At 39.7% G+C, this 15,101-nt stretch overlaps 2 protein-coding genes across 4 annotated transcripts in view; both read left to right on the top strand.

Moving 5' to 3' along the window:
* Positions 1–230: 230 nt before the first annotated feature.
* seh1l (SEH1-like (S. cerevisiae)) lies at positions 231–8,614 on the top strand. Its single transcript, XM_034149337.1, has 9 exons — positions 231–451; positions 856–906; positions 1,121–1,267; positions 1,544–1,755; positions 3,587–3,685; positions 3,804–3,944; positions 5,194–5,348; positions 6,287–6,440; positions 7,749–8,614. The coding sequence occupies exons 1-9, from the start codon at positions 341–343 to the stop codon at positions 7,831–7,833; spliced, it is 1,155 nt and encodes a 384-aa protein (XP_034005228.1). The 5' UTR covers positions 231–340; the 3' UTR covers positions 7,834–8,614.
* Positions 8,615–9,637: 1,023 nt separating this feature from the next.
* The window catches only part of cep192 (centrosomal protein 192), a 39,033-nt gene continuing 33,569 nt past the window's right edge, over positions 9,638–15,101 (top strand). For 2 of the 3 annotated variants that reach the window (XM_034149362.1, XM_034149361.1), the window contains exons 1-12: positions 9,639–9,851; positions 10,381–10,623; positions 11,069–11,176; positions 11,513–11,664; positions 11,907–11,968; positions 12,380–12,509; positions 12,610–12,725; positions 12,909–12,998; positions 13,271–13,423; positions 13,564–13,714; positions 13,943–14,157; positions 14,426–14,548. In XM_034149362.1, coding sequence (XP_034005253.1) covers positions 10,451–10,623; positions 11,069–11,176; positions 11,513–11,664; positions 11,907–11,968; positions 12,380–12,509; positions 12,610–12,725; positions 12,909–12,998; positions 13,271–13,423; positions 13,564–13,714; positions 13,943–14,157; positions 14,426–14,548 — 1,473 coding nt within the window. In that variant the 5' untranslated portion in view covers positions 9,639–9,851; positions 10,381–10,450. Of the gene's footprint in view, positions 9,852–10,380; positions 10,624–11,068; positions 11,177–11,512; positions 11,665–11,906; positions 11,969–12,379; positions 12,510–12,609; positions 12,726–12,908; positions 12,999–13,270; positions 13,424–13,563; positions 13,715–13,942; positions 14,158–14,425; positions 14,549–15,101 lie in introns of all 3 variants that reach the window. The other variant, XM_034149363.1, reaches the window with a different exon arrangement.

Raw genomic sequence — 15,101 nt, 5'->3', positions numbered from 1 at the left:
TCTACTAACCTGGCAACCACGGTGACCGGTCGGGAAAAATGTAAGAATATGTCACTTAATAGAGTTAACTAATACATTTCAGCTAAGAGTTTTCATTTTTTCGAAATGATATACTATTCGATGTTCAGATCGACATGACACGTTTCAACATAAATGTTATCATGGAGTCGCTTAAAAAAGGATTGACCTAAACTTGGTTTCAATGCGCCCCCCCGTGGTTAACTTCAGGGATAGCACTCTACAGGACCCGCCAAACATACACACACAAGTGGACACATGACAGGCCTGCTAGGAAACTAGTTAAGCTAGGGTTGCTGGTTAATATTTGCTAATTGTAATCATGTTTGTAGCGCGAAGTATCGCAGCAGATCATAAAGATCTCATTCATGATGTTTCGTATGATTTCCACGGCCGGAGAATGGCCACTTGTTCCAGTGACCAAAGTGTGAAGGTAAGTTCAGTTTGCTAATGTTAGCTCTCACAGCAAGCTTGTTAACACCACCCGTAGTATCACACTCTTAACACCCTATTGGAGAGACTGACTCTCATTCCATTGTTGACGGATGTAAAGTTAGGTCATTTGCGATATATATGGAAACATTTGAATGTCGAAGGAATCTAAACCTTGTTTGATTTAGCTAGCTTGATAGCCATGGTGCCTGTAGCATACAGGCTAGGGTAGCTACAGATAACTTTGAGATGCACAGTTTAATGTAGCTTCACGTTATCACATCCAGGAATGTCGTTGAGAGCCCTGTGTTACCAGCCACACAAGTATAGGCTATAGATAGACTTCGTATCTGAAATATTTCGTATTTCTGTTAATTTGTGTTACCTGCACGTTATTTCATTCAGGTTTGGGACAAAAGTGAGAACGGAGAGTGGCACTGCACAGCCAGCTGGAAGGTAGGCCACTTGCTGCTTATATCATTGATTTAACCATTAAAAGGCTTTCCAGCTAAAATATTAATTTCAAGTATTTGCATAACGGCATATCACATTAGCATTTTTGCAATGACTGTTTATGTCCTACTCTGTCTCTTGTCACTTTTCTGATATTAAAAAAATCAGTATCTAGTGTTGGGCTCTATTGGTTTGACTAAAGCTGTTCTGTGTGCAGACACACAGCGGCTCCGTGTGGAGAGTGACCTGGGCTCACCCAGAGTTCGGGCAGGTTCTGGCCTCCTGCTCCTTTGACAGGACCGCTGCTGTGTGGGAAGAGATTGTAGGGGAGTCCAACGACAAGCAGAGAGGACTGAGCCACTGGGTGAGTGAAACTCTGGCATCCTTATACACTTGCAAAGCACACACCACACATTTATATTTCTTTATTTTCTTTGCAGTTCAGTTGATGATGATGATGATGATGATGATGATGATGATGATGATGATAGTACCCCCCCAGTGTTGTGTGGTTATTATAATAATGTTTCCCACTAACACACCATCATTTACTTCTCCCCCTATTTAACATTGTAACTGCTGGTCACTTTTTCTACAGTCTTCTTTTTGACACATGATCTTTTATGGTGTTTCGTTATAGATTAAGAGAACCACACTAGTGGACAGTCGAACATCAGTGACTGATGTGAAGTTTGCCCCTAAACACATGGGCCTGATGTTGACCACCTGCTCTGCGGACGGAGTGGTGAGGATCTATGAGGCTCCGGATGTGATGAACCTGAGTCAGTGGTCCCTGCAGCACGAGATCTCCTGCAAGCTCAGCTGCAGCTGCATCTCCTGGAACCCCTCAAGGTGAGACCATCGTTTTACTTAGCTTCAAACTGACACTGAAATGTATATAGAGATTTACAGTTCCTCATTTCATTTTCCTGGCTGAACTGTATCTCGGTTTTGCCATACATCTTGTTTATAGGAGGTGGAGCTGTAACAACCAGTCGAACACTTACTGGCAATGATTTTGAAGAATTGTTTTGTAGGTTTTCAAGTGAGAATCACTGTTTTCTGATGTTTTATTGATTATTATGCACAGTCCCTATGACATTTTACAGATCATGTGTTTTATATCATAGAAAAATAATATACATTTAATGTTTAGTAGGTATAACAGAGTACTTGACATACACTCAATTTCCATTTGATGAGGTACTCTTAGCTGCACCTAATGCAGTCTCAGGGCTTGGAAATATGGAGAAAAAAAGATACCACTTTTTGACTTAATACCTTGATATCTATATTATGACTATACTGAATTGTTGCTTTTATATGTATAACCTATCTTTGTACAATGAGATTTTTGATAAATAATCACTTCTGTGGATATAATGATGTAGTGCAGTGGTTCCCAAACTTTTTCTTTGTAGATGAGAATATCTTCGATTAAAATTGATTTAAAAAATTTGAATTTATAAAACGGCAACGTCTTATTTGATAGAAGAAAATGAATAATAAAGTGACGAATCACCTTCACAGTGGAATTATTAAAAGTCTAACTGTGTAATGGTTGGGTGTCGTTTGGATTTTAACGATTCGGGTTCAGATTTTGGTTCTGCTTTTCATTTCTGGTTCTTTTCGGTTCTGGATTTCGATTCTTTGAGAGGGTAAAAATAAGTCACATGCCAATTTCACAGAAAAAAAAAAGTATTTATGAAAACATTTAGTCAAATGACTATTCATATTTACAAATCACTTCATACTGTTTAATTCCGTCGCTGTTATTGAATACAATGATTTACTAATCAACTCTGCATTGTCTTTGCATTCACAAGTTAGTTCTAAGTGGTGCAATTTGAGAATTGTCGATTCCCCATCTCCTCTGAAGTTACACTGCAACCTGCCTGTGAGACAGAGTCCGACCACACACAGTCTGTGTCCAACACATGTCCTGCAATACATATCTGACAGCTGCCCAACTGCTTCACTATTTGCAAAAGTAAATAAATCATCATTTCATAAAGAAAAGTAACTTCCTATACTCTGCTTCACAAACAATATGTAGTAAGTTCCCTCTGCCTGTCTGTCTCACAGTCCGGGGATGTGAGGACAGCGTGCGGTCAAACAACATAGGATCTAAAACTTTTAATAGGTTTCATTACGATAAAGATGACGGGCGTTCAGCGATCAGCTGATACGGAGCAGAGACAGAGGCCTGCGGTCCGTGGGGCTCACTAAACCAGCTCCCTGAGAGAAAAAAAGGGAACCTGAACATTTCCTTTGCAAAAAATACACCTTTAATCACCACATATTTTCAGTGACTGGTGTGGGCTTGCTTTGTGCTGCAGATCTTTTCAGCAGCTGTGAGCTTAAGCATGCCTCAATCATTTGCCTTGCTGCGCCCCCCTGCAATAGCACTGCAGGGGCCCAGTACTTTGGGAACCACTGACGTAGTGGGTAAAGACAAATATTATAATTTATAACATTAAACCACTTTAATGTAATGCAGAATTAAATCTAAGAAAAGTCAATAATGACATATTACGATTCAAAATTTAAGGCAATATCTACTCTCATATCATGCTATCGATATAACATTGATATATTACACATAGCACAGCCTGTAGGATATGACAGTGGAGTTTGAGGCTCTGTCAGTGTATAATGTGTGCTTTTTCACCCTTCCACACAGCTCTCGGGCCCACCCACCAATGTTTGCCGTGGGTAGTGACGACAGTAATGTGAATTATGGTGGCAAAGTTCAGATCTATGAGTATAATGAAAACACAAGGTGGGTTTCACTGAATTTACCAATCTTTATGTCACTCTTTTTCAAAAATCAAACATCCCAATTAGTTGAAAGAAAATGTTAATGATTGTTAAAAAAGTTGTTTTACCATTGTTTACAGGAAATATGCTAAAGCAGAGACCCTGATGACCGTCGCAGATGCAGTCCATGACATTGCGTTTGCCCCAAACCTGGGGAGGTCTTTCCACGTGCTCGCTATTGCAACAAAAGATGTCAGGATCTTTAAACTTGTTCCTATGAGGTGACTGATTCCATGATTTTCTCTGTTAAGTCACAGTGTTCATGTGAAGGACTCGCAACAAACACATTAGTGTAGTCGATGAAATCCTGCATTTCACTGCAGGACAGTATACATTATAACTGTTTTTAAACATAATGTACGGTGGCCCTGAAGTGCAAGTCAAAACAGCATTTCAGGAAACACCACGGCATTTCAGGAAACGCTACAGCATTTCAGGAAACACCACGGCATTTCAGAAAACGCTACGGCATTTCAGAAAACACCACAGCATTTCAGGAAACACCACAGCATTTCAGGAAACACCACAGCATTTCAGGAAACACCACAGCATTTCAGGAAACACCACAGCATTTCACATTGGACGGAAAGGGTATTCCTTTAGGGAGAACACTTCTTGTTTGTGATTGGACAGAGCCAGCCAGAGAAGCACTGCTGTGATTGGTTGTTTTTGCTGCCAGTCAAGAAATGACGCTTCGTGATTGGTCAGCACCCGGCAGCGCAACATGTCCCGAAACATCAGCCGTTAGCTGTGAGCACACACTCAGAGCTCACAGCTCCTCATATCTGTTCAGAAACTGGACAAAAGTTAAACAAGAACAAACCACAGACTGTCTGTGTCATGGCGAATACAGTTGCTGCTTTATTTATGTCTGTATGCCGGTGTTGTGAGTGTGGACGGAGCAGCTACAGGTTAGTTTATCCTGATCGATCCGATCTCCATTCAGAAAACACGCATTTAAAAAGGTTTTTCGCCTGCCGACTTGTCACAGCATTAATTCATGGTTTTTACTAACTGGTATCAGTATGTTGTTACTTCGGCATCATTTTGAAACGTGTATTACAATTTAAATCACGGTAAAATATGTTCATTTTGTTGTAGTCTACCATAGTATTTACATGGATATAAGCCCCGAATATTCACATCGCTCTAATCGCTCGAGTTTCAGGTTTCACCGCGGCTGTCAGCTGTGTTTACTCCTGTCATTCAAACAAGACGCGCTGGAGAGGGGGCGGGGCGTATCTCCATGTAAATACTTTGGTAGATACCAACTACAACAAAATGAACATATTTTACCGTGATTTAATTGTAATACAGGGTGTTGTGTTTTCTGAAATGCTGTAGTGTTTTGTGAAATGCTGTATCGTTTTCTGAAATGCTGTTTTGACTTGCACTTAAGGGCCACCGTAATAATGGGAATTAAATCCTTCCACTTTAAATAATTGTTTGAAACTTGGATCCATCTGACAGGAAGGAGAGCACCTCTACAGGACCCACCAAGTTGGAAGTGCAGATTGTGGCTCAGTTTGATAACCATAACTCTCAGGTGTGGCGTGTGAGCTGGAACATCACCAGCACCCTGCTGGCCTCCTCCGGGGACGATGGCTGTGTGCGCCTCTGGAAAGGTAACAGGCTATTTTTTGCTTCTGTTGATGATTGCTCATGGGTCTTCTTTTCATTTTAGTGATAGCTACCAGAACTTTTTTTGGAAAAATGCTACTTTGAATGAACAGTGACTCTCAGCAGGTATTACGCAACTTTTGCTAATGCATTGCTGACGTCATTCAATTGAGGAATGATCAATCAGACAGTCCAATGTCACAAACAGATCTGAAATACTCGCACAGTGTTAAGATTGGGTTTCACCAATTCTAGAAACTCTAATTGTTGTCTAACTAAGTGGTGTTCCATGCACTTAACTCATCTACGTAATGATGTGCAGCAGCAAAGTCTCAGTCTAGTCATGTAGTTCTTTTATTTTTACGTTCAAACATGTCATATATTAATTTGATGCTTGCTATTACAAATTGTATGACCTTTTTTTTACTAATTAAATTAGCTTGTCATTGACCCCTGAACAAAAATTGCAGTCTTGCTCATATCTTTTGAGTTGTTATGATGCATACATTTCTGTTATATTTCAAAACAAAAGTCCATGAGATGCATTAGTGTGATTATGCCATAGATCCGTCACATCTGTGTGACATTTCAACTGTCCATTTTAATGCAGAATATACATAAAGTAGAAAATACACTCAAAGAAAAATTATAAAAGGGAAAAGTTAAGCTGTTTTCAAATTCTTCCATCAGCTTTTCCACTTCCCCATGTGTAATCACAATCAGAAACAGGTTTATTACCAGGTAGGTTGACACGTACGAGGAATTTGACTTGGTGTCGTGACATACATAAAAGTAAAAAAACATAGATAGAGAACCATTTTAAGAACACTATAATAACATTAAAAAAATAAGGACAAATATAGTAAAATCAAAATAAAGCATGTGTAAAGGACATTATTAACATTTTAAGTTACAATTAGTTTTACTGATTTGATTCCTGCAGCTAACTACATGGACAACTGGAAGTGCACGGGCATCCTGAAGGGAGACGGCAGCCCCCTCACCGGCTCATCGGGTCAGCCCACAGCTATGAGCACTGTTGTGGGCTCCTCCGTTCAGACATCCCAGAACACCCAGAACGGGATGTCTGCAGGAAGGTAGGTGGTGTGGCCGCCACTCACCCAGCCTGACCCGCACCAGACAGAACTGACCCCTTATTCCGCCTCACACTGACTGGGACTACAGCTGCTCCCTGACAAACTCCCCAGGCCCTTACTGACCAAATGCTGCACTCAGGCAAAGAGCTTGGCTTCAAGGCAAAGAGTCTGCATCAAGCCTGTTGGATGTGTTGTGTTTTTTTTTTTTTATTAGGCAATTTGCTCTTGATTTGTACAGATGCATGCAAGAGTAGTTTCCGCATTGTATTGTCCCTGCTAACCATATAATTGGTGCAAAATGTAAAATAAACCTGTTTTATATAAATTTGACTTTTTCAAATGATTATTTTATTATTTTGATGGGGAAGATTGTTTTTTTAAATATCGAGAAATTTGATTAGCTTCAGTTTACTACATCCTGACATCCAACATTGTTGTGACTACTTCCATTTTGAGATGAGCAATTCAATCAAAGCTCAGTAATCTGTCTCTTAATTTCACTTGAATTTCAAAACATTTTTTACATTTGAATGTATCCTCGAGCAAGTATTGCCAAACTCTTTGCTGAGCAGAAGAACAGCTTGAATAACTTCATTAACCCACTAAAATGACAACAGAAATAGAACAACACATGCAGTATGGGTATGGATACAGCTGCTGACATAAATGGCTTTTAAAAGAAGAGATAACACATCTTTCTTTTACAAATGAAGTGTTGAATTGAGCAATAAAACTCACTCTTTCTTAATTGCGAACAGTGTACTCGGGTATTGCTCTCAAGCCATACATTGTTGGGTCTGATCAAAACCTTTCTGTTGCTTACTTCCTGCTGACTCTGACTACATCTTCTACAATTACAAAGTTTAAAACAAAGACTTTCACTAAAGCCACAGTGGTCGCTGTTCAGCAAATGTAACACAGGCTTGCTTTAACATTTGGATTATAAATAAGCAACTGTTACTATTTGATTGCGTATAAAACAGGTTCAAAGTTACCACTGTTTTTATGAGTTTGTATGTGGCTGTATTTATGTTCAACTAAATAACCTCTAACTCAACAAAACATCCGTCATAGCATTTTTTGTCGTCTTTGACTTGACCTTTGAATAACCTCTAACCTGAGTAACAAGATTTGTTTACTGTATGAAATTCTGTGCTCTAATACTTTTGCAACCAAAGTGATTGTACTAAAATGTCATACTGGAAAATAACTTTGCAGAAAAGCTTTTTCTTGCATCCCTATTCCTTGTTGACAAAGAATGAGTTTGGGTGGTTTAAGTAATGGTATTGTAATGCTTGTTGCATGCAGGATTGGCAAGAGAGCTCCCTTTGCCCCTCCCCTGCGGCAGCTGACCTCTCCAAAGATATCCCAGCAGCATCCTGCATATTATTAATGTCTCCTCTGAACCAGCAACCATTTGAGCTTGTGTTAATGCATTTGAAATGTGTGAGTAATGTCCCATCTTAGGTTGTGCTGTTAAAAGCCCTGTTTGTGTTGAAAACTGCATTTTCTGTTCTCCACAGTGTTCCTTTTTCTCTGATCCAATATGTTTGCTGACGGTTCACCTCTTTTACTAACATACACCTTTAAAATGACATGCACCCATCACTATTGTCTGCCATTCACTTTTTTTTCCTCCTCCTTTTAAAAAAAAATCTCATATCTCCTTTGAATTGTTTCCTCTCTGTATTCCATTGTCATCGTCTTCTCCCTGTCCACATGTTTGTCGTCTTCGTCTCGATCCATGTTGTGTTGCTTCAGGTATTTCTTTCCGCCTCTGGACCCTCCCAGAGCGGGGACCAGGTATGGTCACTTGCTGCCTCCCTCCTCCCTCATTGAGCACTGTGATGCTGAGCCCATTCAGCCTCAGCAACAGGCTCTTCCCCACAGACTCTCCTCCAGAGCACTGCTGCCTTTACCAGAGGCTGAAGGACAGTGATGTAGCGGTGTTATAGCTAGAATTAAAAGGGATTGATTGGGGGATGGGCACAAAACTCCCAAGTGCCATTCATTTCTAATAAAGACTTAAATGTATGTCTCTATTTTCTAATGATTTGTTCTTTTTCCTGTGCATAATATAGAAAAAGGTGTCATGAAGTTTTTGTGAAATGTTTTGTTGTATGGCTAGTAGTAGAGCCATTTTTTGTAACCTTGAATAAAATCTGAACATCTCACATATTTGGTTTTGTATGCTAGTGCTTTAAAGAATGTCCAATACAAAGCACATGTTTTGATTTTGGATTAATGAAACAACGTCTGTATCGGCTGGCCTTATAGAGTGCCACAGTGACGCATCCTAAAACCCGGAAGTAAGCTGCGCATGGGTTCCTTCGACAAAAACCATAAATCTATCGATTAGATTTATGATTCGAAAATTATAAAAGTAGGGTAGACGTGGAGATTATCCGACTGAACAAAACGTGATCCGTCTCTTAAATGTGTGTCAACCACAGACCTTATTTCCAGCTATTTTCCAAAATCCTATGGAGAAATTGCTTTTTTGTCGAAGGAACCCATGCACAGCTTACTTCCGGGTTTTAGGATGCGTCACTGTGGCACTCTATTTTCTCCAGGATACAACCTAATCAATTCCTGCAGAGGACTTTTTATCACTGCGCTGATCGAGGTTTTCAACGGCACACGTACCCCTTTTTGGAAGTAATAATAAATAGCCCAATTTTCCCATTACACTCAAACAATACACTTCATTAATAAATGCATGACTATGTAACTGATCCTTATTAATTCAATGGCTATTGTGTTTGTGGACTTGACTTCTGATGGCAGAAACAGACTTGTGATCTTTACTCTGAAATTAGGGAAATAAACTCATTTGTTTTGACAGGGAGGCTACAATTTAATATCATTGTCACTCAAAACCTGGAATGCATGGGATGCAGCTGTCTGCTAAATTGGCGTTCTTGCAGCTGCTAAGCTTGATATAACAAACTCCACCCTTGGCAAGTTACTGTAAGTCATGTATACTACCATTACAGTATGGTGTAAAACAATCATATCCACTCTTTCTTTCATCCATCATGTAAGACGACTGACGAAATTAGTTACTTTTCCAACTAAGTCCAAAAGAACAACATAAATCCCATCCTATCATGATAGACAATTTCCTCCCTCTCAGTTTTTTTTGACCAATCACAGTGGTTGAATTTGGTTAAGTCCTGCCCACATAACATGACGCTCACGCGGGCTTCATGCCGATTCTGGGCGCTGCTTGCTTCGAACTGTTGCACGGTGTTTGTTGTGCCTGCTCTAACTAATAATGAACAACTTAAGGATTTGTGAAGTCACTTTTGGAACGTAACTGCATTTCGCAACTTGTGTTCAATAGTTTATAAGGGAACATTCGAGTTGGAATAAGAACCGTGGTCTTTCGGCCCTTCTGGAGTATTGCATGTAAGTTGAAGTACAACTAACGATAACGTTTGCGTTCTGATTTAACGCTTATTCTCTCTAAAATTGACAGTCTTTAAGGATTTTGGTAAGAGTAGCTAGCAGGTTTAACTGCTCAACCTATCTATGTTGCCTCTAACTTTTGTTCTCGAACACTTCTCTCTGTAACTGAATAAACGAACATAGTGGAGTAACGTTAGTTTTGACAAACCCACTTGTTTTTAGCAAGTCCCGTAAACTAGCTAGCGTAAAGAGTAAGCTAACCTAGCATCATTAGCTAATGAATTGCTCTCAATTGTTTTGTAGATGACAAGTTCAAACTGTAAAGCCAGGCTACAACATGTATGCATATATTCAAAACAAGTATTACAAATTACCCGCTAGTTTTCACAAGGTGGTGTCGATAAACATGTAACGTTGCACTCAAAGCTGCTGCTAGATTAAAGTATCCGTGCAATGTAAAGTTTCAAACAGTTTACTAAAACGTAGGCTACTAATCCCCCCGAAATGTCTCTTTTTTTAATGTATCTAGTCATTAGATGGACTTCAAATGAACTGAAGTCAAGCCACATTTGGCTGTTTCCCTGCTCCATTCAAAAAAGATGGCAGACCGCTTTTACAAGTTGGAAGATGAAGCCTTCCCGAGTTTCCTCTGCAACTCTCTGGACAGCACCAGTGGCCGTGCCACACTGGGGAATGTGACATTGGGTTCAGGCCCAGGGCTTCCAGTGGCTGCTTCTACAGTGGCTAAAATTAACCCAGGATCTGACAACAGGTGGGAGCATGCTGCTGCTTTGGACAGATGTGACTTGATATGGAAATGACCTCATGCATGTTTCTCTGAATCATCACACAGGCTATCTGACTAGTGTGGAAATAATGTATGCTGAAATCATTCGTATTCCTATTTCAGAGTTTATGTTTCTACTAATTCAAGCAGTTAAAGGCTACTGGAAATAGGAAATACTGATATGCAAAAAGATAGATACATATTTACACGCCTGCCAAATATAGAACTGAATATGGATACTTGTTTGTTAATAAAAAGTTGTTACAGCCCTATTTTCTTTTGAAATGTCCCACAAAGTGAACAGGAACAACACTGGGGATGTTCATAGTGAGTCAGTGTTCAGTTGCTCACTATTTTAAAGTAACCATGATTTAGAGCAGTTTAGTCTGTTACAAATCTTGTTGGATCAATGCTAAGTTTTGCTTTACAGAGAAGACCCTGTTGAGGCGTCATATCTGGAGGGCCAAGAGCAGCAGGCCAAGTCCCAGTCCTTTCTTAGGGAACAACCCATGTTCGCCCTAAGCTTCAAGGATGACTTGTGAGTATTTACGCAGCTGATTTGGTTTTGCAATGTTGTCTGTGACTAAAAAAGCTCATATTATATTCAGTTTTTTTTTCAAAACAGATTTTCTTTCTAAAAATGTTGTACTTGCAGTATGTTTGCATTGTGTGTTTGTTTGACAGTTATTTACATTTCACAAAGAGGACCTCAATTACAGCCAGTCATACTTAAAGCTACCTCATTTTAATACTCAAATGTTAAATGCATTACTGAACATTCATATATATGTTTAACTATAGTAATTTATATTCTTCCTTTTCACATGAAGCTTTGATGTGGTCATAATGATATACATCACTGACTGTATTACAGGGACAATGCGGATGACTTCATTGCAGCACACCGTCTCTCAGACATGCTCGTAAAGATTAATTTGGATGAGAGTGCATCTCAAAAGCAAGCCTCCATGCTGAGGCTGTGTTCTCCACAGATGGGCTCAGTGCACAGCCGGCCCACAGAGCTTGGTACGTGGTAGTGCACCTGTCTCGCCTCATGTATAGGTATAACACTGTGGCAATACTCCCATCCTGATCATCGGTAATGATGTCAAATTGGCTTCACCTAGTACTTCAGGGACTTACAGTGTATATGGATATGGTATATTTGTGCTTTCTGATAGAAAGAGAAGAACATATTCTCATTATTAGGTGATGACACTTTTTCTTGAAGATACTAATGCATTTAGCTTTTACTGATTGTTCGACAGATCTTTCAACGGGGCTCCTGACGTTTGCCCATTTTGGGCAAAAAGAAAACACAGATGCAAAGGTACCAACTCTGGTTTGCCCTTGAACAGATAGCAGTTGTACTTTTTATCTGGGATAATTGTTTTGCCGTTATTTTTACAGTCTTGTTTTGCCGATTTGTACCCATCTTGTCAATGGGTACAAATAAATATAATTCACTGCTCAAACTAAATATGTCCTGTATATTATAAAAGAAAAAGCCATGCAATTTTGCTTGTCTTTATATATAAGCATATTTGACCTTTTTCAATATACAGTATTTCTTCTAAAACGATTAAAAAAAACAACCCAGTATACCTTTAAGGAATAACAAGTTAAATCCTATGTTTAAATAAAGGTTTGTGTTTTGGATGATTTTATTTCAAAATGGTCTTTTTTATCTCAAACAAAAAACTTTTGCAAATACTTTTATTTTCCTGTGCAATTCATTTAGGCTCAGCCTCTACCCGCTACAGCTGACGAGGACAATGTGCAGCGTGAGGGAGTGGACAGTGGCAGTAACTCCAGCTTCTTGGCAAATGAGAAGCTCATGTCCGTGGACAGCATCAGTAGCGATATCACAGGTTCATACATTCTTTATATTTTAAATGTAGGAAAAAAACATGGATTGCAGACATTCTGTAAAAGCTTGAGTCATGTTGTGAACATGTGATTGTTCCCTAGATGATGACATAGATTCCGAAAACCTGCCTGATGATGAGCTGGAGCTGTATTTCAATAAGCTGGTGCCTCCTGCCATGCAGCGAGGCAGAGTGGAGGGCCAGGAGATTCCTGTGACAGTAATTCTCTTCTCCATTTCAAACACTTGATGCTCTTAGGACTTGTTCACTTACACTGGCCATCATAAGTGAACCTTTATAAAACAGTTCTATTTAAATCAACTTTTGCATCAAGAGTCATTCCCTTAATCCATATTACTCACTGTCCCTATTCATTTTAATTTCTGACTTCAATGATCATAGGGACGGCCAGGTGCTACTGACAACAATTCAAACCCATGTTCTACAGAACCAGAACAGTATAGACACCAGTTTCTCGATGACTACAATCAGGTGAGCACATTTACACACTGCGTGAAATATCATCTTCCTGAAAGTACTGTTAAGTTTTATAATTATTAACTGGAAATTTGGAGCAAGAAACCCGATTGCACCGGCTTTACTCATTCTAAAGTTCACTTATTGACATTCTACAATTCTGACATTACTTCTGTAAATCTGACTCAAATTAAAGAACTCTTAAATCATGTCTCTGCATAATATATGTTTCACTTTGTATTTTTTCTCATTTCTTTCTGTATCTTGTGTACCTATGTTTTCCTCAGGAAGACTTTCAGATGCCTGATGTGCGTCTTGCTGCTACAGGTATGGACTCCTGTCCAGCCAGTGATGAGGACACTGAGGATGAGCTGGAGTCTGCTAGAAGGAACAGCAATGCTACCCGGACACGGCTGCTGCCCAGCACTTCAAGACAACTGGTCAGAAATAGAAAACAATATTGTTATTGTTTTTAAACTCTCAAGTATTGAGTAGCTCCATTATTCATAGGTCTTGTAAAACAAGTTTTCTTTGGACAATTGTTGTTTTTGTGTGTGTTAATGTCTACATGTGGACACAGGTTGGAGAGAGCAATCGTCCCAGTTTCAGGCCAGGCTTAGAGGGAGGCAGTTCTGATGATGAGGCTTCCAGTGGCCGCGGCGGTCCATCTCTGTCTGGTATTGAACAGAGACGATCGGCTGAGGGACAGGTCATCAACCCTCCAGTCACGGGTACAATATGCAGCTTAAATGATTGTCGCTGCCTTGTTTTTCTTTCTTTTGTGTTCCCTGGCTCGTTTTCTTGCTTTCTTGTTTTTTCCAAGTGAAAGGATACTAAAGCATGAAATCATTTAACAGGGAACTGATTTTTTTTGTAGTTTTGAGGGACACTAAATTAAGACCAATACTCCTCTCCTTAAGGTGTCAACTCTTTGGTTTTGTGTCTTCATGTAACTGAAGGGGATGGAGGAGGTGGGGATGGAAGCAGTGGGAGTGAAGAAAGCGGAAATGACGGTGGGGTTGCGACCATCCCTCTCCCGGCGACTGTGGTCCAGACCACCTATGATGCCCTGCGTGGGCTGGGGGTTGTGGGGAGTAGTGCTATTGGTGAGGAAAATGATGGCAAGCTGAATCTGCAAGGACATAATAGGAATAGTCTTTTCAGACATACCGAGGTAAGAATGAGACTCATGTCTGGAACAAAGACAAACACAGGAGTCAAAAATACTATTGGCTGCATTTCTTGACAAAGTTTATTGATGCAGTTTTTATTTAGATTTCTTACACAACATCTTGCATATTGAAGACATAATTTGTGTAGGCCACACACACTTTCTGTTTGCCCTCATACTGTGGATTATATTTATTTAATACTCTATAGTTTATAAATGATCCACTAATAGTTTTGCAGGTCTGCTTCTTAATTGACTCAATGTTTTGCAGATGGGGGACCGTGTGGGTCCTGTAGGAATAGGAGAGGCCAGCTCTTTTTCCGGTGCATCAAGGGGAACTCAGAGGCTTTCTTCTGTCAACTGGAGCATGGTCCTAGACAGACAGGAGGCACTGGTGAGTGCATATGCACGACAACTCTAATGTTACTATTATAGCCTGACTTGTTTTCATTTTATGTGGGATGTTTTGTGCATATACAGTGGATGAAATAAGTATTTGATCCCTTGCCGATTTTGTAAGTTTACCCACTTACAAAGAAATTACAATCTATCATTTTAATGTTAGGTTTATTTTAACAATGAGAGTAAAAAATATCTAAAAGAAAATCCAGAAATTGACATTATATAAAAGATAAAAATTGATTTGCATTTAACTGTGGGAAATAAGTATTTGATCCCCTTGCAACCAACAATAATTCTGGCTCCCACAGACCGGTTACATCAGTCCTCTTCCTTGAAGAAAGTACTCCTAATATAAACTTGTTACCTGTATAAAAGACACCTGTCCACAGAATCAATCAATCAGATTCCAGCCTCTCCACCATGGGCAAGACTAAAGAGCTGTCTAAGGACCTCAGGGACAAGATTGTAGACCTGCACAAGGCTGGGATTGGCTACAAGACCATCAGAAAGTAGCTTGGTGAGAAGGAGAAAACTGTTGGTGCCAT

This window comes from Trematomus bernacchii, unplaced genomic scaffold, assembly GCF_902827165.1.
Source record: "Trematomus bernacchii unplaced genomic scaffold, fTreBer1.1, whole genome shotgun sequence".
Taxonomy (NCBI): domain Eukaryota; kingdom Metazoa; phylum Chordata; class Actinopteri; order Perciformes; family Nototheniidae; genus Trematomus; species Trematomus bernacchii.
This window is presented reverse-complemented; position numbering and strand designations above follow the sequence as displayed.